At 46.3% G+C, this 26,161-nt stretch overlaps 1 protein-coding gene across 2 annotated transcripts in view; it reads left to right on the plus strand.

Annotated features, from left to right (window-relative positions):
* The window catches only part of ZNRF1 (zinc and ring finger 1), a 97,937-nt gene that overhangs the window by 67,641 nt on the left and 4,135 nt on the right, over positions 1-26,161 (plus strand). For both annotated transcript variants that reach the window (XM_006091232.2, XM_006091231.3), the window contains exon 2: positions 17,518-17,613. In XM_006091232.2, coding sequence (XP_006091294.1) covers positions 17,518-17,613 — 96 coding nt within the window. The remainder of the gene's footprint in view (positions 1-17,517; positions 17,614-26,161) is intronic.

Consider the following 26,161-nt stretch of genomic DNA (forward strand, 5'->3'; position numbering starts at 1 on the left):
AAAGACAGAGAGAAACATTGATGTGAGAGAAACACATCGATTGGTTGCCTCCTGCACGAGCCTGACCAGGGTCTGGCCTGGGGAGGAGCCTGCAACCAAGATACATGCTCTTGACCGGAATTGAACCCAGGACCCTTTGGTTTGCAGGCCAACACTCTGTCCATTGAGCAAACTGGCCAGGGCTACCTCTTTTTAAAAAATGTTTTATTTATTGATTTTGATGGAGAGAGATTTGTTTTTTCCATTTATTTATGCATTTATTGGTTGCTTCTTATATGTGCTCTGACTGGAGATTGAGCCCACAACCTTGGTGTGTGGGGACAATGCTCTAACCAACTGAGCTATCTGGCCAGGGCCCTACTTATCTCTCTAACTTTTCTACATTTTTTTTTTTTCCATACTGTCAACATTTAAAAAAAGGAAACTTCTGCTCAGCTGGTGTGGCTCAGTGGTTGAGCATGGACCTGTGAACCAGGAGGTCATGGTTCAATTCCCGATCCGGGCACATGCCCAGGTTGTGGGCTCCATCCCCAGTAGGGGGCATGCAGGAGGCAGCCAATCCATGATTCTCTCTCATCATGTTTCTATCTCACTGTCCCTCTTCCATCCTCTCTGAAATCAATAAAAACACATTGTTTTTAAAAAGGAAACCTCTTTTTATTGCAGTTAATGTACATACCGAAAAGAAAATTATATTACATCATAAATGTACATCTTAATGATTTTTCACAAACTGAACTCTGTAATCAGCATCGTAGGAGTCACCCCCCTCCTGCTCATGGCCCTTTCCAGCCCCTGCCCCTATAGCAGGTAACAGCTATCCTGACTTGTAACATCATAGATTGTCTTATTTTTGTACTTTAGGTAGGTAGAATCATATAGTATATACTCCTAATATTTACTTTTTTTGCTCAGCAGTATGTTTGTGAGAGGTATCCATATTGTGAGGTATAGATATAGACCTTCCCTTTCACTTTGCTGTAATAGTTTTCCAATATGTGAAAATATATTTTAGGTATCCATTTGATCTTGTACTCGGGCTGCAGAACAATATACCCCAAACGTAAGAGGCATAAAGCAGCGATTTATCACCTGTGGGTTGGGTATTTGCATAGGGACAGCTGGAGCAGCTCAGCACTGCTTCACGATATTTGGGACCTCAGCTGGAAACGAGAAGGCTGGGCAGTGCGTCTTTTGATGGCCTTTCACTCACATGTGTGGCTCTCGGCCGAGACCTCATCTATGGCCGTCAGCCAGCGCGTTGACATGTGCGGCTGCTCCATGTGACCTGGGGGCTTCCTCCCAGCATGGTGGCTGGGTTCCAGGGGCGAAGTCCTGAAAGAGAGCTAGGCAGCAGCTGGATCTTTTCACAGGACGCTGGACTCGATTGGTCAGAACAGTCACAAGACCACCCAGGTTCAAGGAGAAGGAAAACAGACTCCACTACTTGATGGAAAGCCACAAGGTTCTAGAAAGGCCTATGGGACTGGGACTAGTCCTAAGGCCATTTTTGGAAAATGCCTTCTGCTGCACCATTCAATTGGTGATAGATGTTTCCCTCTCTGATGCAGCCACACGGATACTCTTTTAGTTCTTTGAAAGAACAATTTCTCTTCACTCCAAAGCCCTTGCACATGCTGTCCCCTCTGCTTAGAGCCCTCTCTCCCTTTCTTTCCTCTCCCCTTCTGCTCCTCCACCCTAGCGGCCTGGCTGGCTTTTGCTTATCCTTTTGTCTCAGCGTAGTCCTCCCTCCTTATAGGAAGCCTTTCCTGACATCACTGCCGCCTCAGCCGTGGCCCCAACCTCTCAGTGACGACTCCTCTCCCAGTTTGATTTGGCACCTTGTTCTGGCGCTATCCTAATAGTGCTTATGAGGTAGTGCTGTGCTTGTGGGTATCCCCCGTCAGAGCTTAAGCTCCATGAAAGAGCTCTTTCTGCCTTGTATGCTGAGCAGTGCCTGGCACTTAGTAACCCTCAGTCAAATGCAGAAAATGGATTCAGCCTTCAGTGTCCACCCACTAGAGACAGTGACATGCACAGAATAGAGCATCAACACAGTTTAATGCATAGGATTAGCAGTGTTATAGGACACACATGTACATATGCACACACAGGCAAGCACCTAGTATTAGAGTAGGGACAATTGTAGGCTTCGACTGTCCTGTCAAGCCCCCTCTTGCAGGTAAGAAGTGAAAGTGGAGCCGTGACATGAGTCACCCAGCTGGAGGCAGGTGCCTCCAGGAGCAGCAGTCCCAGGCCTGCACTGTGAGAGGGGTGTTCCAGCGGATGAGAGCCCCTTCAGCTCTGAGTTGCAGTGACTGTGTTGGTCCAGTGATGATGCCCAGATACCGCCACTCATCATACCCTTCCCATGTGTCAACAAGAAGAAGGCAGCCTCTTTCAGTCCCTGGCCCTCTCCCTCTCCCTCCCAGGTCAGGCCTGGACCACTTGTCAACCAGTTAGCTAGTGGGGTGAAAGAAGGCATTTAAAAAAACCAAGGCCAGGCTTCTTTTCATAAGCATTGAACATTTGCTTTGCTTTTATTACAAGTAAACTTATGCCCTCGCCAGTGGCTCAGTGGTTAGTGTTCAGTCCCTGGCCCAGGCATGTGTGGGAGGCAAACGATTCAACTCTCTCTCTCTCCCCCTCTCCCTTTCCTTTTCCCCCTGCCTGCCTGCCTCCCTTCCTCACTCCTTCTCTTCCCTCTCCCTCTTCCTCCCTTCCACTCTCTCTAAAAATCAGTGAAAAAATATCCTCAGGTGAGGATTAACTAAAAAAAAAAAGTAAACTTAAAAAAAATTTTTAGATCATTTTTTTAATTGATTTGAGAAAGAGAGAAAAAGGGAGGGAGGGAGAGAGACACACACATTAATTTGTTGTTCTACTTTATGCATTTATTGGCTGATTCTTGTCTATGCTCTGACTGGGTATTGAACCTGCAACCTTGGAGTATCAGGACAACACTCTAACCAACTGAGCTCCAGTGTAGAGGGTTGAATTAATACTGTTCCTCAGACTGTGGCATATTATCATTGGTCTGGGCAAGGGTGTTCTTTTAGTTTTCTTTGTTTGTACATTGATTTTTTTGTTTGTTTTTAAGAGGAAGGGAGAGAGAAACATCAATGATGAGAGAGGATTATTGATTGGCTGCCTCCTGCACACCCCCTATTGGGAATGGAGTCCGTTACCCAGGCATGTGCCCTGACCGGGAATCAAACCGTGATCTCCTGGTTCATAGGGTGACGCTCAACCACTGAACCACACTGGCCGGGCTGTTCATTGATTTGTATTATTCTTCTTCATTCCTATTTTCCATAGCCAACCTCGCAAATGTGCTTGATGTGTATTCTCTTATTGGTGTATTGTGAATTGTTGCCTCTGTGGATTTGTGGAGTTTTTATTATTGTTTTGGGATTTGGACTTTAGTTAATCATATGCATATGTTTTCCACTTAAGTAAAAGGATTGATGCCACAGACCCATTTGTTTATTTTTAACTCGGAACTGTTTAGCTCTATCCTGTGTGTACATTTCGTCTGTTGCTGCTGCCTACTTCATCCTGTTCACAGTATACATGCACTACATGGTCTGTACCCATTCCCCACTCATCATCTGGGCTGCCTGCAGCTCACTGTCCAGGAAATAGCTGTTGGGCCCCTAGGTATTCTCTGCTTGGGGTAGGAAGCCCAGGTCACCCAGTACTGCTCTTCCACCACCTCTGGGCACTTCCATCAGAGCAGGTTGTGGAGGCATCCTCTATAACTATAATGGGTTAGAAGTGAGGCTCTGCCTGCTCTAGTTAGTTGAGGATGGGGGCAGGGCTGACCTTTTTCCTGCCCCCAGGACTTGCAAGGCCTACCCAGGTGTTAACTGAAGCAGGTTCCTTCATATCTTCTAAACACATTGCTGGTGGCAGGGGTGCCTGCGATCTGTGCACACACATGGGCACATGTGATTGCTATCTGTGCCCCTTATCAGAACCACGGGTTGGGCAGGAAGCAGCATGACCACAGTGGGTTTTTAACCGACATTCTGTTTCATACACACTGTACCATCCTACTTAACCTTCACTGTGGTATGGCAGTTGCTTGGAGCCTTGAGTGATAGAAGGTAGCCTCTGCTGGGAATGGACTCAAACAACAGTCTACATACACTTAATTTGTTATCTCTTTTCAGTTCAGCTGGGCCTTTCCACACAATTGCACAAAGTGTGATATTTATTTATCCAACAGATATTTACAAGAGCCTATCATATGCTGTGCTCTGGGGACACAGCAGTAAAAGAAAAAAACTCTGCCTTCAGTGAGCTTATATCGTAATGGGGTGACAGACAGCAGGTGCAATGGTGGTGAGTGCTAAGAAGAAAATAAATTGGGTTGTGGTGGGGTGGGTTGAGAGTAGTGGCTGTTTTAGATGGGTTGTTTAGGAAGTGAGAGAGGGACATTGTGGGGACCAAAAAGCAAGTGCAGCAATGGGGGCCGGGCAGGGAGAGGGGCGGCAGGTGGAGGAGGAGGAAGGTCACCTTTCTCAAAAGCTGCTGATTGTTGGAGAATTGGCTTTAGGATACCACAATGTGGAGGTCATTGGTACCCCTGGAAAGGTAATTTGGGGGATTGGAGGAGTTCAAGAGGGAATGGGAGAAGAGGAAGTGAAGGAGGCCACTGCAGACAGCGCTTTGCAGGGTGCTTTTTATTGTAACTGGAGCAGTTGCTGAAGGTGTGGGTGGGATTGAGAGTGTTGTATAAGGTGAGACACATATGCTGACTCATTAGAGGAGGAAAATGTGTTTAACGAACTTGTTGTGAATGAACCCCCGGGGGTGCTTTAGCAAATGTTAAATGACCCTGATCATGAAGGAGAGCCCTGGGAGGGCCTAGTTTTCTTTTTCCCTTGGAGTGCCCTCTTCTCCATGCTAAAAGTAAGTCTGAAACATTTGGACTGTGCTCAAAACATCTATTATAACATGCTTCACTCTTCTATCTTTAATCTTTTGGGGGGAGCTTAAACTGTAGAAATTTGTTTTCTTATGGTTCTAAAGGCCAGAAATGAAGAAAACATTCTGCGTGTGTTGATCAGGGTCATTCACTCTTCCAGGGAGCTTAGAATTATTGACTTTCTTTGCTCATGCTTTCTGTCTGGAGGGTCTCTGGGAAATCCTTTTTAACTCATTAGTCAGTAACTACTACCTCTCTGGGGTCTTTCTGTCTCTTTCTGTATGGTACTCAGCCGTGGTGACAGAAAAGCATGCGGGCCTTCTCACACCCTGACAATTGTTCTCTTTGATAGAACTGATCATTCCACTGCCATTGAGCTCTCAACAACCCCATTCTATTCTTTTGACTTCTTCCTCTTTAGATGCCATTTCAAAGCACAGTTGTGGCCTATAGGACCATGTCCTCTGAGTCCCACCTCCATATACTTCTGTGTTGGAGGTACACCTGAGCAGAACATGCCTTGCTGAGAAGGGGCCAGGACTAGGCTCAGGCAAGAAGCCAGCCTGCGTTCATTCTGCCAAATAGCCAAGCCCAGCCTGCAGTGTTGCTGCATGCCAGGGCCCAAGCTGGAGCTGGTACTTTTTATGACGTGAATACAGCAGTATGTGTTCTGCATCCTGAGCTTATATTGGGCGGCTTCTAGCAGACCTCCAGTGACCTGAAGGCCAGGGCTGTCAGCGTCAATAGATGCGAGTTCCACAGTGCCAGGCAAATGGTGTTTTTCAATATCAGCAGTCACTTAGATTTGAGTGTCATGTCCCTTTGCCTGGTAAGTCAGATACTGGCTGAACATGAACTGGCTGTGTATTCAAGCATTTTCCTTCTTGTCAATGAAAAATCCCTATCATCTATATATGGACACTGGGACAGTGCCTTCAGGAATTCCGAAATAAACTATTAGATAGATACTGTGTGAAGCTTTCCTTCTTTGTCCTTTTCCCTTCCGTAACTCTCCTTTTCTCCTCCAACCACTCACAATGTGCGTGCACACACAAGATGAAAAAAGCAAAGTCAGGCAAAGGTTAGATTTTTTTTTTAAAAAAATTGATTTTATAGAGGAGGGAAGTGGGGGAGAGAGAGAAAAAGAAACATTGATGTGAGAGAGATGCATTGATTGGTTGCCTCTTGCACGTGTTCCAACTAGGGATTCAACCTGAAACCTAGGCATATGCCCTGACTGGGAATCTAACTCACGACCTTCTGGTGCACGGGACACTTAAACCAACTGAGCCATACCCGCCAGGGCAAGGTTGGAATTTTTTAAAGTATATAAATAAAGATCCCAGGACTTGGAAAAGATTATATATTCAGGGGAGAAAGAGGCCAGCAACGAGGTGGTTCCAAGCAGTCCTGTTTTTCTAGGAAAATCTGCTGAGGGCACCTACAGAGGCTAGACCTGCGTGGCAGGTGCCCTGCTCAGACAGCATCCCCCTTGGGAGCTGGAGGAAGTGAGGCTTCCTCCTGTTGCTAATGTGGAGGCAGTCCACAATCCTTGTGGGGGGCGGGGGGGGGCGGTGTTGGGGTGAGAGAACTTCCTTTTTGCCTAAGAACCAGATTTTATTGTCCTTTTGACTTTTTTGAGGGGAGGTGGACCTTGGCCCCACTCCTTGCTGTTGAGTTTGTGAGGAAAAATGGAATTCTGCCTTCTCCTAAGTGTTCTCTGACATTGTTCAAACATCAGAAAACCCACTCCACAAGCTGCTGTGAGTGTTGGGTCCAGTGGGCGTAGGTGTGTGCTCTATTGGATATTGGAAGATGGGACAGCCATTGGGAGGAAAGCATGGTATTCAGCTAAATAACTAGGCATTTCCTGGCCAGACCTACTGTCTATCAGGGGTCCTCAAACTACGGCCCGCGGGCCACATGCAAATACAAATATTGTATTTGTTCCCGTTTTGTTTTTTTTACTTCAAAATAAGATATGTGCAGCGTGCATAGGAATTTGTTCATAGTTTTTTTTTTAAACTATAGTCTGGCCCTCCAACGGTCTGAGGGACAGTGAACTGGCCCCCTGTTTAAAAAGTTTGAGGACCCCTGGTCTAGCTTGTGGCTAAAGAACTTAAATAAATTCTGGCTTGACCCTTTGGATACTAGACAATCTTTTGAACAGATGGTCCATCCTTTAAGTAAGACATCTCTAAAGTAAAAGCCAAATGTTTCTCTGGAGACTATGTCCACACTTTTTGAGTCATAATTGGATGTCCCTAACCTTGCCCAAGCATCGTAGCTAGGTAATAAGGGGCTATAATTCAACCTTCATCTTTCCTGGCCAGTAGTTTGGGACTTGATCACATGCTGAGGCTTTGATCTTTTTCTATACTTGTACCTGCTCAGACTCGGTCATCAGACCGTGATGTCCTTACACCCCCTCTCCCCATCATCGACTTTCCACACAGTCCTTCCAGGTCCTCTCTCTGGAAGAAATGGGTTAGAAGGTCAAAGGAAACAGGACCAATTAGCTGTAGTTTCCCATTCTTCACTTGGCTGGAATGCGGTTGTTGGGCTCCACCTGCCAGGATTGCAGGCTGGACTTGCTGTAGCAGCAGGACGGGGTGGATGGCAGCAGGCACACATCCATGTGCTCACGCTGCAGTTCTTCCCTTTGTTCCCACTGTAGATATCTCCACTGAGCCTGTTCTTGTTTGTAGTAAGTGAACAGGAATAGATGTATTGGTTTTGTGATTGGGATTCAGTCTCTATTTTTTAATACCTATATATGTACTTTTTATATATTCATTGATTCTAAGGCCACATACATTTCATAATTTAACAACTCTAAAATCAGGATGTGCCTTGCCATCACATCTTAAAATTACAGGTGGCCGCTTTTTATTCTCTTGGAGGTTCATAATGGTGTCTTTTAAAACCGACGAGCTCGTAGAGTCCACAAAATACATATGTAGGGTCAACTCCTTTTTTACTTACTAGTATTTGACTGAAGAATTTGTGTATTTCCTCAAATAGGCAATTTTACCAACAAGTCTCAGTATATTTAAGTTGTACTGGATGCAAATAAACTTGCACTTACCCTGGTAAAATGGCCACCCCACATTGCACATGCTTTGCTCTGCACAGTCACTCCCACATCATCTTTGGTTGGGTTTTAGAATAATGCTGACAGTAGAGAGTAGGCAATGACTATGCAAATATTCCTAAGTAGCTTGTACAAGGCCACCTGACTAGTGAGAGCCTGTTTCTTCTGACTCCTCTATGATTTTCTTTGTTCCAAACCAACCAGTCTAGAATCCAGAAACAGCAAAAATAAGTTTGGGGTGGAATAGACCATGCTGAAAGTAGAGAATGTAGATCACTACTGACAGAATCTTTATAGTAGGTAAAAATTGGGAATCCAAATGTCCACAGAATAAAATAGCTAAGCACAACGTATCACTATAAAATGCATAGACACTGCAAGTGATAAGTGTAGATTGTGGCTGATACAAATAAGTAAGTATATTTAAAGAGCAGAATATTACTATCTAGGCAGAGAGGACTCTGGGAAGGTAGTGGCTGGTATACATGTCTTTCTTAGCTCTTTGATCTCTTCCAATGCCAAGCAGGGGGGCAGGCAGGCAGGGCTCAGAAGGAGTCGGAAAGGCTGAGCTCCTGAGAAAATGCGAAGGTAGAAGTTATGGAGGAGAAGATAAAAGACCTGGAAGATGGACATTTGACATATAAGTAGCAGGAGTACTACAAGGAGAAAAAGGCAGAGGAAGGGTGTATCAATCAGGACAGGCTAGTAGAACTAGGTTATAATATAATAACAAAACAGTCCTATAAGCTTAGTAGTTTAACTCAGCAACTTTATTTTCCCCCCACACTACAGTATCCAGTGCAGGTCAAGAGTGGGGGTGGCGGGGGGCGGGGGAGCTCTGTTCATTGATCAGCTCTGTTCATCGGGAACCAAGGTGATAGAGGCTTCATCTCACTGCAGCAATGCAGGTAATGTGGGGAATCATGAATTAGTGCTTAATGTGCACTTGGAAGAACATGCATTACTTCTGCTCTCATTTCACTGTCCAATGCAAATTATAAACCAACCTTTAACTTCAAAGGAAGCAGGCAAATGCAGTCCTACTATATTGCTAAAAGGAGGAAAGCTGGAAAAATTTGGTGAATGGCACTCATGGCTTACAACTAGGGGAAATAACTAAGACACATCTAAGCATATTCTGTCAAAATTACTGAATTCTAAAGGTAAAGAGGAAAATGTTTCAGGCCAAAGGAACTGTTATTTACGAAGGAAAAAGAATCACACTGGCATCAGATTTTCTATAAGTTGTACCAAGATGCTAGAATGTGATATAATTTAATCTACAGATCACTAAAAGTATAAAGGAAAGCAACATAGAATCTGATGCGCAGGCAAACTTTCATTCAACGTAGTACTGGAAGTCCAGAAAAAATTATATATGCTCAATTAATTTTTGACAAGGGCACCAAGAATACACAATGGGGAAAGGATAATCTCTTCAATAAATGATGTTAGAAAAACTGAATATCTATATATAAAAGAATGAAATTGGACCCTCTAGCTTACACTATACACAAAATCAATTCAAAAAATGGATTCAAGAGTATAAGATCTGAAACCTCAAAAACTTGTATAATTGAAATTTACTGAGATGTTAAGCATTCTCCCCTGCCCTCCCCCCCAAAAAAGGGTAACTGTGAAGTGATGGATGTGTTAATTAGCTCAATTGTGGGAATCCTTTCACAATTATACCTATGTCAAAGCATTATGCTGTGCACTTTTTAAAAAGAATTTATTAATTGATTTGCGAGAGAGAGATAAATTTATTGTTCCATCCATTTGTGTATTTATTGGTTAATTCTTGCATGTGCCCTGACTGGGGATTGAACCCCCAACCTTGGCATGTCGGGACAACACTCTAACCACCTGAGCTACCCAGCCAGAGCTGCACTTTAAATGTATTGTAATTTTATTTGTCAACTTTACCTTAGTAAAGCTGAAGAGAGAGAGAAAAAAGAATCCTATAGTTAGTTAAGATATTCATTTAACTGCTTAACTGTCACTCCTTCAGAGGGGCCTTCCCCGACCACTAGCTAACTTAACACACATACACATCTCACTGCTTGACACTTTCCAGTGGCTTATTATGAAAATTTCAAACATACAAAAAAGTTGAAAGTTTAACTTATGAATCTTATTTTTTAAAATTATTTTATTATTTATCTGTTTTTTAACACCTTTTTTTTTTTAATCCTCACCTGAGGGTATTTTTTCCATTGATTTTTAGAGAGAGAGAGAGAGAGAAATATCAATGTGAGAGAAACATCAATTGGTTGCCTCCTGCACTTGCCCTGGAGCCTGCAACCAAGGTACTGGCTGATGCTCTATCCACTGAGCCAAACTGGTTAGGGCATGAATCTTATTTTTGATGCATTTCATTTTTAATACAGTAATCAGCACACCATCTAAATGTTTCATCATGTTTGTCACTAACCACAGTTCAGTATTTGCTTATGCTTTTTTTTCCTGGTTGAAGTACAATGTACAAACATTGAAATCTCAAATATTGATAGTACATTCATTGAATTTTGACAAATGCATGCATGTATGTAACTCAAATCCTCTTTGTGATGTAGAACATTTTCATCACCCCAAAAGTTCTCTAATCCCCTTTTCAGTCTGTCTCTGCCGCAGCTCCTACCTCATAGAGACAGCCATTGTTCTGATTTTTTCCACCATAGGTTAGAGTTCCCTATTCTAGAACTTCATATAATTGGAATCATAATATGTGCTCTTTTGTGTCCTTCATTAGCATGTCCTTCTTTTAAAAAAAATGTTTTAATTGATTTCAATGAGAGGGAAGAAGAGGGAGAGATAGACACATTAATGATGAGAGAGAATCATCAATCGGCTGCCTCCTGCACACCCCAACTGGGGATCTAGCCCGCAACCCGGGCATGTGTCCTGACCGGGAATTGAACCGTGACCTCCTGGTTCATGGGTCGACGTTCAACCACTGAGCTGTGCCAGCTGGGCAAAATGTTCTTAATAGTCATGGATGTTGTTACATGTATCAGTGCTTTGTTGCTTTTTATTGCTTAGTAGTGTTCTATTGCATTCCATGGTTATACCACAGTTTGTTTATCCATTCTGTTGACAGACATTTGGGTTGTTCCAGTTTTTGCCTGTTACGAATAAAGCTGTGTTGGACATTCTTATACATATCTATTTGTAGACGTATGTTTTCATTTCTTTGGGGTAAATATTTAGATGAGGAATTGCTTGGGTTAGGTTAGGTGTATATTTTTATAAGGAACTACTAAATCTTTTCCCAAAGTGACTGTGTCATTTTGTCTTCGTCCAACAAAGTGAAAGTTCCAGTTTCTCCACATTCTCACCAACATTTGATGTTGTAAGTAATTTACATTTTTATTATTTGGCATTGTAATAACAGGTGTATTAGGGCTCTCCAGAGAAATAGAACCATGGAGGGGGGGGAGGGAGGGAGAGAGAGAGAGAGAGAGAGAGAGAGAGAGAGAGAAAATAAGGAATTGGCTCATATAATCAAGGAGGCTGAGAAGTCTCATAATCTGCCAGAAATCCCAGGAGAGCCCATTGCCTTTAGTCCCAGTCCGAGTCTGAAGGCTTGAGAACCAGGAGAACTGATGGAAACAGGTGAGCCCCAGGTCCTGGATCAGAAAGAAGTCTGGAGGTTGAGTCCAGGAAAGCAGTGTTGAAGGAGACAGAAGCTAGAACTCCTGTACCTTTCCCTAGTCCAGAATGTTCTCCAGGAGAGACCAACCCACACCTCAGCAAATCATAGACTGTGGTTTCCAGAGGGATAAGGGAGGGGAATGGATACCTCTGCTCTTGGGGACACATCTCTGCAGTAAGAGAAAGTCATCCCATGTTACTTCTTGCTCTAACATTTGCAGTAAGTCCCACTGGATCAAATTCATTTAGTCATGTCTCATTTTACCGACATGAAGCACCACCAGGATGTGAGAGGGACAGATCCAAGCTGGAAACCAGGAACTGGACAGTAGGGACGCATTGTTGGGGGGTAGGGCTCTCTGAGCCCCTAGGTGAGAGGAGTCCCCATTCGCGCCCCCCCCCCCCCCCCCCAGGACAAGAGGTCCTGCCTGGATGGCATGGCTTCATATTCCCTGGTTGCTTCTTTTGATTCCTCTCTGTTTAGGTGATCCCAGAGACATGCAGAACTGGGGCAGCGTTAAAATAGCGCATCAGCATAGAGGGAGGGTCAGGGAGGGAACTGGGGCAACATGCAGAGCACAGGTCCGAGAAATCAGGTCTTAAAGGAGAAGGTTGCAGTTTTGCAGAATGAGAAGTAAATGGTCCCTGGAGCACAAGAACTTTAATTTTTATTGCAAGATAAATGTTCAAGAGGATTGGGAGAGTTATAACTTGAGCCAGTTGCCGCTGTCCTGGCAGTAAAAAGGGGTCAAGACCCTGCACTGGGTGGCGAATACAGGTTTGTCACCTCTGTTCCCTGGTCTCTGGTCCCGCTGAGGATTCCCCACTTAGGCAGGACACTGTTGAAAGAGAGGAAGCAGCTGGGTTCTTCTGGCTGATCAAACTGTCCTCGGCTTTTCTGACTGTATAACCTTGAGCTGGTCTCTTGGTTCACTCCCGTCACTTTGTCGGTGGCAAATTGTAAAGACACAACATGTGCAGGGCACTGCCTCTGAAAGTCAATTAGATGGAAGAGAGAGGAAGGCAGCTGGTGCACTTACTGTCTGTTCACCTGGCTTCCAGGGCAATGGGCAGGGTCTAGTCGCAGATGCAGTTATGGGGTCTCCTGGGAACTCCACCTGTTGCTTTCTCATGAGGGAAAATCAGGCATCTCCTATCTGCTTCCTGAGTGCTGATGAAGGTCTCATGAAATTTAACAAAATCATGTCAGTTGGACAACTTTGCAGGACTGATTTTAATTTGATTTGGACTTTTTTCCAAAATGGTATCAACATTTCCTAGACATCTTAACCTTTAGATAGCTCATGAAGACCACAGAATTTATCATTTCGTAGGGCTGTTGGTGTTGAATCGTGACAGGACAATTATGAGAAAAGATTGGGGCAGTAGAGGGGTAGAATCCATCTTGATCACCAATGACCTTTCAGGAAAGAAGGTGGGAAAGACATTAGTTTTTTCCCTAAAGTTTTCCATTTCTCTAACCTGTTGCCTTTTAATTTCCATTTAAAAGGTAATTTGCAAACTCAGCATCTTACAGCCAGTGCTGTAGGCTCCGGGGCCAAGTGGAAAGCAGAACTCTGTCCTTCCATATTAACAGAATTCCCCGGGGGAAAAAATTTTTTTTTCATTGTTTTAGTTTATGGAATTATCCAGGACTGTGGGTACTTGAGGAGAAATTGGGACTACATGGGAGATTTTAAATTAGTATTTAGTAATACTGGTGCCTGTGGCATTTAGGTTGTTTCTGCAGTATAACTCCTCTGCTAGTCACACAGCTTGGCGAGGAGGTGCACTGGCTGTCAGACTTCCTGGGTGTTGCGTGCCAGCTCTGGTTGTCTTGGGCAAGTGACTTTCCTTGATGTCCTCTTCTGCAAAATAGAGTTAACGTTAGTACCCACCTCATACTGTGTCAACGAGAAGACATGTGAAGCCCAGTGGTTGCCCATAGTAATGACTCAATAAATGTGACCTGTTATTATGTGCAAGAGTGGTTGCTTTGAAAGATTAACAGGGACCATGGTCCACATTCGCTGTAGGAAAGTGCCGTACAGGTGCTCTGGAAGTTTAAAGGAATCAGATAGAATTAGCAAGCAAACTGGCCACCCCCTCACACACTGCATGGGTTCGGCCTATGCACCCTATGCTCCATCACCCTATCTCTCGGCCCCCAGATCCTTCCCCCAGTCCTCCTGTTCCTTCCTCCTTGTCAAGGGCTGCCATGTGTGATGAAGGGGCTACCACATACATTTGAGTAGCTGCTTTTTAGCGTGCTTTCAAGTTTCTTATTTCATTGGCTTCTAGCAAGAGTCAGGTAAATGACTATTTTTCATTTTAGGAAACTGAGGTCCAAGGAGGATATCTTGGCATTTTCTTTTTTTTTTTTTTAATATATTTTATTGATTTTTTACAGAGAGGAAGGGAGAGAGATAGAGAGTTAGAAACATCGATGAGAGAGAAACATCGACCAGCTGCCTCCTGCACATCTCCCAGTGGGGATGTGCTCGCAACCCAGTTACATGCCCTTGACCGGAATCGAACCCGGGACCCCTCAATCCGCAGGCCGACGCTCTATCCACTGAGCCAAACCGGTTTTGGCTTGGCACTTTCTACTTACGTAATAGACTTCGAGTTATGTCTTGAGCCTTACCCCTTTCCTCCACCACCTCCTCCCCCCGCATCCAGAGATAGTGATCCAAGTGGCCCTAACCGTGCTTTTGCTGGAATGTAGGTCTCTTCCTACTATAGTGGCATGTCCTCCCAATCCAGCTCTTTCTTAAAACCCTGTTCTGAGATATGTCTTCCCAGCACCACCTAGTAATTAACTCCATTCTGAAACTACCTACCTGGAGATAGCATCAGATCCCTCAGGTTAAGGGCTCAGTCCCATAAGACTGCCTCCCCCACTCCTCCTTTCAAACACCAATTGCAAGTCTAGGTTGTCATCTCTGCTTCTGACCAACTGGCTGTTAACCAGAGGTTCCCACAATCCCCTCCTTACTTCATGCCATTTGTTAGAGCAGCTTACAGAACTCAGAGAAACATTTCAGTACTAGACTACCAGTTTATTATAAAAGGGTATAACTCAGGAACAGCCAAGGGAAGAGATAGATAGGACATGGTATGGGGAAAGGGCCCGGAGCTTTCATGCCTTCTTCAGGGGCACCCCTCTCCCTGAATCTCTCCGTGTTCATCAACCTGAAAAGCTCTCTGATCCCTGTCCTTTTGGGTTTCTGTGGAGCCTTCATTACATGGGCTTAGTTGATTAACTCATTGGCCATTGGTGGTTGAGCTCAATCTCTAGCCCCTCTCCCCTCCTCAAAGTCTATTACGTAAGTGGGAGGTTGGGGGGTGGGACTCAAAGTTCCAACCCTCTCATCAGCTGAGGGTTCCCCTGGCAGCTAGTCCCTAGCCTTAGTTTACCAAGGAGCTTTCCAAAAGCCGCCTCATTCACATAAACTGGTGTGGTTGAAAAGGGCTTGTTATGACTAATAAGACACTCCTTTCACCTCATGGCTCTGGAGTTATTTTTCAGGAACTGATGACAACAGACCAAATATTATTGGTCTTAGGATGTTCGGAAATCTCAAGGGTTTTGGGTGCTCTGTGCCAGTAACGGGACAAAGACCAAACATATATTTATTATGAATCACAGCATCACACCTGTGAACAACTTTCCTCTGATGGAAAGGACTTCCGATTGGGAGCTAAGAATCTGATTCTAGTCTCACCCCTACTCCCTCAGTTTGACCTAATGGTCTAGCTGGGGCCTCTTTCTTTATCTGTACAATTTGGTTTTTCCTGGGACATAAATGATCAGTGACGTTCCCTTGTAGTCCTTGTTGGGTGGCTGCTTCCCAGCCCTTTAGCTGTAACTCCTCTCCTTTCCTGCAATCGATGAATCACATTGGGATTTAGGGATTGGCTAATCTGTTATTGCGATAACCATGACTCTGTTCTAAGTTATCAGGAAAGTGAAGAATGTGTGAGGTGTAAGGTTTTTTATTAGTAACAAATCACTTTAACACCTACCAGTGTCTGTGTCAGGGCCTGATCCAGACCTCATTGCATCCGTCCTGGCCTGCCCACAGCCCTGGGCCCTCGGCCTGCAGACAGAGTGCTGACTTAGCAAGTTTAAAGTAGACATATCCTGTAGTCACTTAAATTGTTGCAAAACTGGTATTTTGAGTCAGAAAAGAAGGTGAGCCAACCTCTGAAGAAAATGAGACAATCTTCTAGTGCAGTGGTTCTCAACCTGTGGGTTGCGACCCCTTTGGCGGTCGAACGACCCTTTCACAGGGGTCGCCTAAGACCATCCTGCATATCAGATATTTACATTACGATTCATAACAGTAGCAACATTACAGTTATGAAGGAGCAACGAAAATAATTTTATGGTTGGGTCACAACATGAGGAACTGTACTTAAAGGGCCAGAAGGTTGAGAACCACTGTTCTAGTGGCTGGTCATTCTGTGGAATGCTATTTGATATAAATATAGGTTTATTTGCAGAGAACAGGCATGAGGGCAGGTCCAAGGTTGCCTGAGTAAGGCCACGTGGAGAGGAAAGACATTGGTGAAGGGGTGGAATTCTCCTGTCCTGGAGCAGCTAACAGTCCACACAAACTCCCAACCTTTTTATCTATTTTATAAGAAATGTCACTGATAGATATTACCAGCATCTAGTAAAATTGTGCATGGAACATTCTGATTGAAAATTAATAGAAGAGCCAAATCTTCACAACAATAGCTTCTTAATAGTATTGGATCTTTTGGTAGAATGGAAAAAAATCCATTGAAAATAATTTCAATAAAAGTAAAATGGGGGGAAATTGGAAGTAGTTTATCAGTGTTTATAAAAATAGCCCTGGCAGTGCTCAGTGGTTGGAGTGTTGGCCCGAGTACTGAAGTGTCTCGGGTTCGATGCCCAGTCAAGAGCACATCCTTGGGTTGCAGGTTTGATCCCCAGACCCAGTTGGGTGCATATGGGAGGTAACCAATCTGTATGTCTCTCACATGGATTTATCTCTCTCTCTCTCCCCCCCCCTTCCCCCCCTTCCACTCTCCTTGAGTGAGGATTAACAACAAAAATAGTTTCTAAAAAAATAAGTCAAGGGACTATGTTTGCTTCATGAAGTTCAGCTCAGAAGATTCTCAACTGAAATCTCCAGTACTGATAGAATTCTGATGAAACCCCTTGGGTGTATAAACAGTCCACACTTGGGAATAGAACCCTGTGTTTGCCTGGTGTTGTGAAACAGCTGTTACTCTCAGTGGCATATGGGCAAGGCACACAAGGCATTTGGGAGCACTCTGGCTTGCACACTCAGAGGACAGCTGCCTTAGCCCAGGGAGGCAAAGGTGCTCTGAGTGAGGGATGGAGATGCTGATGCCAGTAGGAATTCCTCCCACAGGGCACCCAACCAAGTGGTTCGAGGGCTGTAAAGTGGAAGGGTGTTCAATGCGTTGTTGTTCAAAGACAGATTATTTAGTTGCTCTGATTTGATGCCTGTCTATTCCCATTGCCCCTTAGACCCCCTTAGGAAAGGGTCTAAAAGAAAATAAAACTCAAATTAGCAGTCGGTGACTTCTGATAAACTTCAATGAGGAGCATATGACTGGGAGAGCACTAGTAAAAAATGGGAGTCGGGGGCTGTAATAAAATAACAAAATTTTAGGTGATTTAATGAAGGAGCAATCAAGTCTAGGATGTATCTAGATTTGAATTCTCCATGTCAACTCTGGCCCCACATGGCCATAGTCATTTAAGAGTATCTACATTTATAATGAATATACTTAGTTTAGAGAAAACATTTCATCCTGTTTTCCTCTTTTTCAGGTTTCAAGTGCCCCATTTGCTCCAAGTCTGTGGCTTCCGATGAGATGGAAATGCACTTTATAATGTGTCTGAGCAAACCTCGCCTCTCCTACAATGGTAAGCGCTTGGCTGGGAGCTTCTGAGTGAGGTCTTCCCAACCTCACGCGCCTCTGGGCAGCATTTCCACCCACCTTCCGGCAGGAATAGTCAGGGGACACCTGACTGTTAGCAAGTCTTGCTGCGCCAATCAGAGGCGAAGAGCAGTGGGACCAGGAAGGAAGGAAGGCCCAGGGATCAGGGCTGTGGTACCAGGAAGTCTCTTGGGTCACTCAGTCCCGCTGCCCTTTCTTCCGACCCCTTGGTTCCTTGGACCTCTGGTTGGGTGATAGAGCTCTGCCCATTCTCACACCTGACAGCAGAGGGTGTGACCTCTCCTTGGGGGATGGGGAGTTTGTGCCAGTGTTTTGCATGGAGTGCTTAAGCCCTGATTCTGCCTGGCAGAATGGGTGCAAGATGTGGACACCCTTAGGGAATAAAAACATGGAGCTGCCACCTGGTCACTCCTACCATGGAGCCTGCCTCAGAGCTGAGCAGTGAATACACGGGTAGGAAACTGGGCCAGGGATTCCATGAAACCCACATCCCCCTAAGTGGCACCTCTGTGGACGAAATGAGTGTCAGCATCTGCCTGGTATGCCGTGGATAAGGATTTGGAGCCTGGCTGATCTGAGTTCAAAGCCTGCCGCAACCACTTACTGACTATTATCCTAGACCAGTTGCTCAGTTTAGCAGAGCCTAGGTTTTCTGGTCCATAAAATAGGGACATCAATACCTGGTTCATAGGATTTTCATCAGGATAAAGTAAGATATCCTATATAATAAAAGGCTAAAATGCAAATTGTCCCCTCAAATGAGAGTTAGACCAGAGGGCGGGGCCAGCTGGCCAACCACCCGTGCGCCCCCCCCCCCGCCCAGCCCGATCAGCCTAATGGGGTGGGCCAGACCCCACCCGTGCACTAATTCGTGCCCCAGGCCTCTAGTTACATATAAAACCCTTCAGCACAGAGCCTGGCACATGGTCAGTGCTCAGGAAGTTACAGCAGCCCTGAAAGAGGTGAGACCATCCTAGGTTTCTTTTCATCATTTTGTGGAGTGGACTGACTTCTGTTCAGTGCTGCTAGTGGCTCTCTGGTTTTCCATTCTTTTTTCTTTTAAAAAAAAATCATTTTAGAGAGAAAGGGAGAGGGAGAGAGAGATAGAAACATCAATAATGTGAGAGAATCATTGATTGACTGTCTCCTGCACGCCCCCCCCTCCCCACTGGGGATCGAGTTGCAACCCGGTCATGTGCCCTGACCGGGGATCGAACCTTGATTGCCTGGTTCATGGGTCTACGCTCAACCCCTGAGCCACACCAACCAGTTAGTGGTTTTCCATTCTTATGTGCTTAGTTTGGTCTTCCAACCATGTTCATCAGAGAACTGTGTTCTCTACAAGAACAGGCACTGGATCTGAGTGGGACACACCCCGACCCTGGCACTGGGCCCGCTTCTAGGATTAAAGTCACAGCAGTGCTTAGGGAAAGAGTTCTGTGACCTCTCAGGGAATCTGAGGACTGGACAGGAGGTGAGCCTGGATTGCTTTGCCCCATCCTCATGGTGAAAGTTTCCTGGGTAGACTCTTTACAGACTTGTCCTTGGGCTCCTGCCTCCTCAGATCCCCATGCCCTCCTTCCTCCACCCAGCATTAGCCCAGGGAGGCCTGGTGATTCCAGATTTTTCCTGTGAAATGAACCTGACAAATCTAACCCACTCACTTCTCCTGAAAACACATCCTAATGTTCTCATCTCTTCTTTATTTGCTCAGCCAAAGGCTCTGGGTGCATGTGTGCGGAATGGTTACTTGCTGTGTCAGCTACACGCAGTCTGGTAGGAGGCCCAGCCGCAGGAGGTTCTGGCCCTATCTGTCCCCTTCATATTCTCCTGGTGTCCAGGAAGCCCTTCTTCTCCCCAGCGGACAGCCTCTCCCTGTCCCTGGGGATGACGGCTGCAGTGTCTGAATCAGTTGTCACGCGCACTCTGGGCTTTGCGGTGGACTTGTCAGTGTGCGTCCCTTGGAGGCTGCTCTAGCTCCTCTTTGTCCTGTTCCTTGTCTCTGCCTGGGACCACAGCGGAGAGGAGTCTTCTCCCCAGCCGTGGCCTCAGAAACTGTTCGCTTATTTTCCAAACTGCACAGAGCGCGATGAAGACCGCTTTTTGTCCCGTGGGTTGCTGGGAAGAGATCTCTGTAGACACTGACTGTGTCATGAGAACACAAAGCAGCCTCAGAGTGGGCTCACCCGAGAGGACTAGGCTCCTGGTGTCATGAAGGACGACTATGCAAAGGCAGCTGTGGAGGACAGAGTGCTCTTGGGGCCACCTGAGAACGGGGTACCACTGGTCCCATTTGGAGAATGGGGAAGAGGAGGGGCTTGGGCTCTATCCTGGAGAACTGCCGTGCTGCTCATTGGTCTCCTCTCTGCTGCAGCCATGGGAAAGGGTCTCCTTTCCTTCACCTTCACCTCCATAGGAGAGCAGGCTTGGCAGCCCCATGTGGTCTGAGCACAGGTCACCCGCAGAAGCCACACTCAGAGTCTGAGTCCCCTTAGAGGACGAGGAGGTTGGCCGGCCAGCCTGAGACATCACTATGGCTGTCCCCATTTTTTCCCTCCTCTAATTGAAAAGCCACCTCCTCAGGGAGTGTGTGTGTGTGTACGCGCGTGTTAGAGGCTTTAAGCTCAAGGATCTCCTTTGCAAAAGCCAGTGTTTTACCACGAGAGGCAAAGAGAGGGCATGTTGCATGGGTCCTATCAGTGGAATTGGTCATACGGTGATGAAGGTGCTTCAGAAACAGTGGTCTGGCCCCTCTGTGTGCACTGTTAGTGTGGAAGGAGGCTTGTGACTGGCCTCCTCATATTGTCTTTCCTTTCTGAAGACACCTAGACCTCCCAGGTAAGGAGGCGCTGGCCACCTGGGGTTTGTACATGCAGTGGGAGTCTCCAGGGCTGGCCTAGGCCCTGTTCTTGTTCAGATAAAGCATGGGCCTTTCAGGGTCCACAGGCCAAAGCCCCAGGCAGGACCTCTAGATATTTATTTTGGTTTTGCCAGTAACATATCTTACCCAGAATTTCTTATCATACCAACCTCCCAGCTTCACTTTATCTTTTCTGATTAAAAAAAGTGAGGAGACTTAAAGAGTCTGAAGTATAGAACTCTCAGAATCTTTCTGGAAAGGGGGCAGGTTGAGACTTTCCCAGTTAGTTATAGAGAGAAATGCTATTTTCTTATGAAGATTCACTAGAACTCCTGCTCACTGCCCTGGAGGTCTCCCCTCTACACTCACACGTACACTTTCTGTAATTGCTGGCACTAGTTGGGGATTTTTAAAGAAAATTTACAGTGGTTATAAAAGATGAAATTTAGTTAACCACCAAAGGGAAAAAAAGTAGAAACCTCCTAAATGAGGCAGACAGAAAGTAGTATTTTTCTTATTATGAGGGTTGGCCTGAGCAGTAGGTTGGAAGGCCTCCAGTAGCCGCCTGCCAGATTAAAAAACACACCAAACACTTTAGTAAAGACAAGACTAGTTCAACTGGTTTGCCCAGTGCTCAAGAGAAATGCAAAGACCTGTAACCTGTGCTGGGGCAGGTGCTAACCCCTGCTGGAGGGGCAGGGAGGCCGCCAGACCCCAGAACACTGATGTTACATCTCTCACGCTCCTCTTCCAGGGCAGCTCGGAACCCAGGACTCCTGGGAGATAAGGAAGGAGTTGGAGAGACCCATTTTTGTGGGTAAATGTGGTCAGCTTGAATGGGACTTGTAACTTCTCTCCCTTTCCAACATCTGTTTGTGGTTCTGAGACTGGGGGTTTTGCCCTCAAGAGTATGTACTCAAATTTTGACTAACAAATTGCTCAGCTAGCAGAGTGAGCCTCAAGATGGGGAACCTGATTTTGCTGTGAACAGATGAGAGTCAGATACAGGGGTGAGGGGAGGCGTGACAGATGACTGACTGCCCACTGAAAGCATAGGAGGCCCTGGTTCCAGGACCAGCCAGGTGCTCTTGGCCCTGGGAAATTCTGGTGTGTGGCGGGTTCCATTGCCATTGGTATTAGGAGAGCTTGATGGTGCTCAGAGCAGCTTCAGGAGATTCTTCTGGGCCTTTTTAATTTTTAAAATATGTTTGTATTGATTTTTAGAGCGAGAAGGAGAGGTAGAGAGAGAGAGAGAGAGAAACATCAATCAGCTGCCTCCTGCATGCCCCCTACTGGGGATCGAGCCAAGAACCCGGGCATGTGCCCTGACCCAGAATCAAACCAGCAACCGGTGCATGGAACAACATTCCACCAACTGAGCCACACCGGCTAGGGCTCCCCTCAGCTTTCTTTGGGAATGCAGACCCCATGCCCTGCTCCTTCAAGATCCTGACTGCCCTTCCTCTCATCTGCCAAAGGTCATTGTCCCCAACTTCAGCCTCTTGAAATACTGAATGTCACACAAGGTTTAAAGGAGAGGGAATTGGGTTCCTCTCAAAGCAGGAATACCTGCTGCTAGTTTACCTCTAGCTGAGCCAGCAGACCTGAGCAAGTGGTGCTCTGTGGGCCAGTGTCTCTGCTGAGGCCTGTATTTGGAATGCAAATGCCTTTTCTTGGGTCTGGGGAAGCCAGGTCGTGGCTGAGGGTTTGCCTAGCCCAGTAGGCCACTGCCAGGAGCGGTTGTTAGATGCTGTAGCAGCTGCTGAGTCTGGCTGCAGAGGTGTCTGGCCTGGTGTTCCTCCTGCAGGAGGGAAAGGAGGAGGGTGCTCCCAGCAGCCGCTGATTGACAGGCCAGGCTGCTGGGTGAGTGAGGAGTGGGTGGGTGGGAAAGGGGCCAAAGGAGGGAACTGAGTGGGGTGGTTGTGGGAGCTTCTGTAAATCGAAACCTTCTGGCCTGAGCTTTAGTGGTTCACTCCTCTGGGGTGTTGCCATTGCAGCCCACCTTGCCAAAAAATTGGATCACACCTCACAGTCCTGGGGTATTGGGGTGAGGATGATGGTAGGGGAACTCACTCTGCTAAAAGTCTCCCCTTTGCCCAGAGATTCCGCAGGAATGGAGCTGGCAAGTCTTTTTTATTATTATTGATTTCCGCGAAGAAGGGAGAGGGAGAGATAGAAACATCAATGATGAGAGAGAATCATTGATTGGCTCCTCCTGCATGTCCCCTCCTGGGGATTGAACCTGCAACCCAGGCATGTGCCCTTGACTAGAATCAAACCTGGGACCCTTCACTCCGCAGGCCAACGCTCTATCCACTGAGCCAAACCAGCCAGGGTGGGCTGACAAGTCTTGGCGTTGGTGGCACTGCCCCTTCCTGTCCCCCAAGAGACTGGGCCAGCAGCGTGGTGCATGCTGAGAGGCTGGAGATGAGGCCAGGGAGTGGAGCCTGGTCTCTGTCATTTGCTGGGGTTCTCCCTCTGGCTCCCACCTCTCTTCCTACCAAGGCCTTCCCTGGCATCAGGTACAAGGGGAAAACATATTGTACAGTCCCACATTCAGCTGCTGGCTGTGAGCTGCACATCAGCCTTCCCTCCTGGCTGCTGGCAGAAATCTATATATAGCTGTTTGGGCTTCCCTACCCCCTCCTTGTCACCAGCAGTTCTGGGGTCTCATTTTGGCTCTAGAGAACTTTGCCTACCACTCTGGTTTGGTTCCCTGGTCTGGTTGGAGGGATAGGCATTGGAACCATTTTGCACCACCCCCAGTCAGGCCAAACACACTTCCAGAGCAGTGATGTTGACCTTGCACAGGATGTCAAGATGCTTGGAAGGGGGTTGGGAGGTGGTAAGAGAAAGGCAGAAAGCTCAGCTTTGTTCCTGTGTACCCATCAACTGGCATTGGCTGAGCCCCTCCTCGGGACCTGGGGATGCCAAGGGGCATTTGAGTCCATGTGCAGAGCAGCCTCAACTTGTGCCAGGCCCAGTGTCCTTGCTTTGTGCTGTGAGGTCCTCCAACAAGTGGGCAGCAAGCTCCCATCTGAGAGTGTGAAGTCTTATAGGAATCAGTTGATAGCCAAGCTTCCGCTTCAGTCATTTCCCCTTTCCTGCTTGGCTCCCACAGACATCTGGGGGCCGCTGATTTCCAGGGCCCCAGGGATTGGGACAGGAAGTTTTACTCAACCCACTCAGGCATGTTCCTGCCTTCCACCGTGGGAAGAAGGCTGCTTCCCTGGGCTCTGTGCTGGGTGTGAGCACCGCTGGCTTCCCCACGCCGTCAAGTTCCAAGCCCCATCCCAGCAACCTTCAAGCAGCCTTCGGGTTTACCGACAGAGAAAACGGCCACAGATTGTCTGGTGGCCAAGAAGCTGAGAGTGGCTGTTCTCCCAGCTCATGTGCACAGGAACTGATGTATGGAGTTGGTTTTATCTTGGGTTTTTCCCCCAGGCTTCCTGGTGAGAGGCTTTGAGTCACCATAGCTTTCTAGGCCCTGAGGAATCCTCATTTTATAGGCCCCAGATGTTTCTCTTTACACCCAAGTAATCAGAGGGCATGGACAAACAGCAGCGGAGAAGGGCACCAATTGGGTCCCCCGTCTGCACGTCCTTTCGTGAGCCCTGTGACTTAGGCAAGATGCCTGACTTCTGGCTTCAGTCTCTTCGTAAAGTGAGAACAACACATGTGCCCTGCCTGGCTCCTAAGATTGTGAGGCTGAAGTGAACACACACACAGGAAATCTCAGTATGTCTCATGGACAATGCCCACGAGCAGTTAAAATCTTAGTAGTGGAGAACTGGTCCTGTTTTAAGCTCTCCTTTCTTCACATCCAAAAGCCTGCTCTCTCAGTTTTTCTCCTGTGGCTTTGAGAACTGGGTAACCTTTTCTTACTTCACCTCTTTCACCGGCCTTTCAGATATTAAAGTTGACCTAGGTTTGTATTCTGCCTTCTTTAGGTTTCATTCTAAACTTTCTCCCCAGTTGATCTCTATGTCTCATGTATAACCTGTCACCCACATCTCTCTTCTGAACCCCAGATGGTTGGAGCATCAGCCCAGACACCAAGAGGTGGCAGGTTCAATTCCTGGTCACCCCATGGCCCAGGAGTCTGCACCTGCCATAGCAAATCTCCTGCAGGTCCCAGGTGTGCAGATATTGTTCTCTTTGCCTGGAATATCCTTCCCTGAACAGTCCTCACTCCAGTTAGACATTTTTCATACCTCATACCTGGGCCTGTATGCATAAGACTTCCTAGAAATTGCTGTGCTATTCATTTCCGTTTTCTTGTTCAGCCTCTCCTGCTAGACTCTGAGCTTCTCACATCCTGAGTTCGTGGCTTATTCACTGAGTCACTAGTGCCCAGAATGTCGTAGAAATCTAGTAGAGGACTGCTGACTTGGCTGCAGCGCACTTCCTGTCCTGCTCAGCTTTGTTGGGGCCCGTGGTGTGCAGTGGCTTCCTTTCATTCACTCTTTTTTTTTGGGGGGAGGGGTGGAGGATGGGGGTCTTTTTTAAAAAATTGAATTTTACAGTTTAGTTGTATTAGAACATTCACAGCATTGGACAACCCCATGTCTGTCTAGTTACAAACATTTTCATCACCCCCAAAGGAACCCTCCTACATGATTCTGCTTATATGTCATATTTAAGATAGTCCACCTCATAGAACCAGGGCATGAATGGAATGATGCATGCCAGAGGCTGAGGGGAGAGGGGAATGGGAGTTGCTACTCAATGGGTATAAAGTTTCAGTTATGCAAGGTGAGTAAGTTGTAGAGATGTACAACACTGTACCTATAGTTAAGAATGTACTGTACACTTAAAAATATGTTAAGAAGGCAGATCTCATGTTAAGTGTTCTTACCACAAAACAGAAAACCCCTTAGCATTAAACAGTCACTCCCGCCCTGGCCGGTTTGGCTCAGTGGATAGAGCATCGGCCTGCAGACTCGAGGGTCCCAGGTTCGATTCTGGTCAAGGGCATGTACCTTGGTTGCGGGCACATCCCCAGTAGGGGGTGTGCAGGAGGCAGCTGATCGATGTTTCTCTCTCATCGATGTTTCTAACTTATCTATCCCTCTCCCTTCCTCTCTGTAAAAAATCAATAAAATATATTATTAAAAAAAAACAGTCACTCCTCATTCCCTCCTGCTCTTGACCCCTGATCTACTTTTTGTCTCTATGAATTTGCCTATGCTGGACATTGCATGTAATGAATTGTATAATAGATGGCCTTTTGTGTCTGGCTTCTTCAGAAATAGCATATTTTTGAGGTTCATCCACACTGTAGCATGCTTTGGTTCTTTGTTCCTTTTCATGGCTGAGTAATATTCCATTGCACAGATACATCACATTTTGTTTATCTATTCATTAGTTGGTGGACATTTGTTTCCACCGTTTGGCTCTGGTGAATAGTGCTGCTATGGACGTGTATGTACAAGTATTTGTGAGAGTACCTGCTTATTCCATTCATTTTTGCCTTGTATGACTATACCACGCTAGTCATCACCATGTTTTTTCAAACCAGAAATCAGTGCAGTTGGTCTGTGGGGAAAGTCTATTCAGGGAAATACTTTGTCTAATGCTGCCTCTGCTACACATCTATCCCTCTCCAAGCCCCCTAATTCTCTAGCCCCAGGCCACTTATTTGGTAAGTAAT

The sequence above is a fragment of the Myotis lucifugus genome, unplaced genomic scaffold (assembly GCF_000147115.1).
Source record: "Myotis lucifugus unplaced genomic scaffold, Myoluc2.0 scaffold_88, whole genome shotgun sequence".
NCBI lineage: Eukaryota > Metazoa > Chordata > Mammalia > Chiroptera > Vespertilionidae > Myotis > Myotis lucifugus.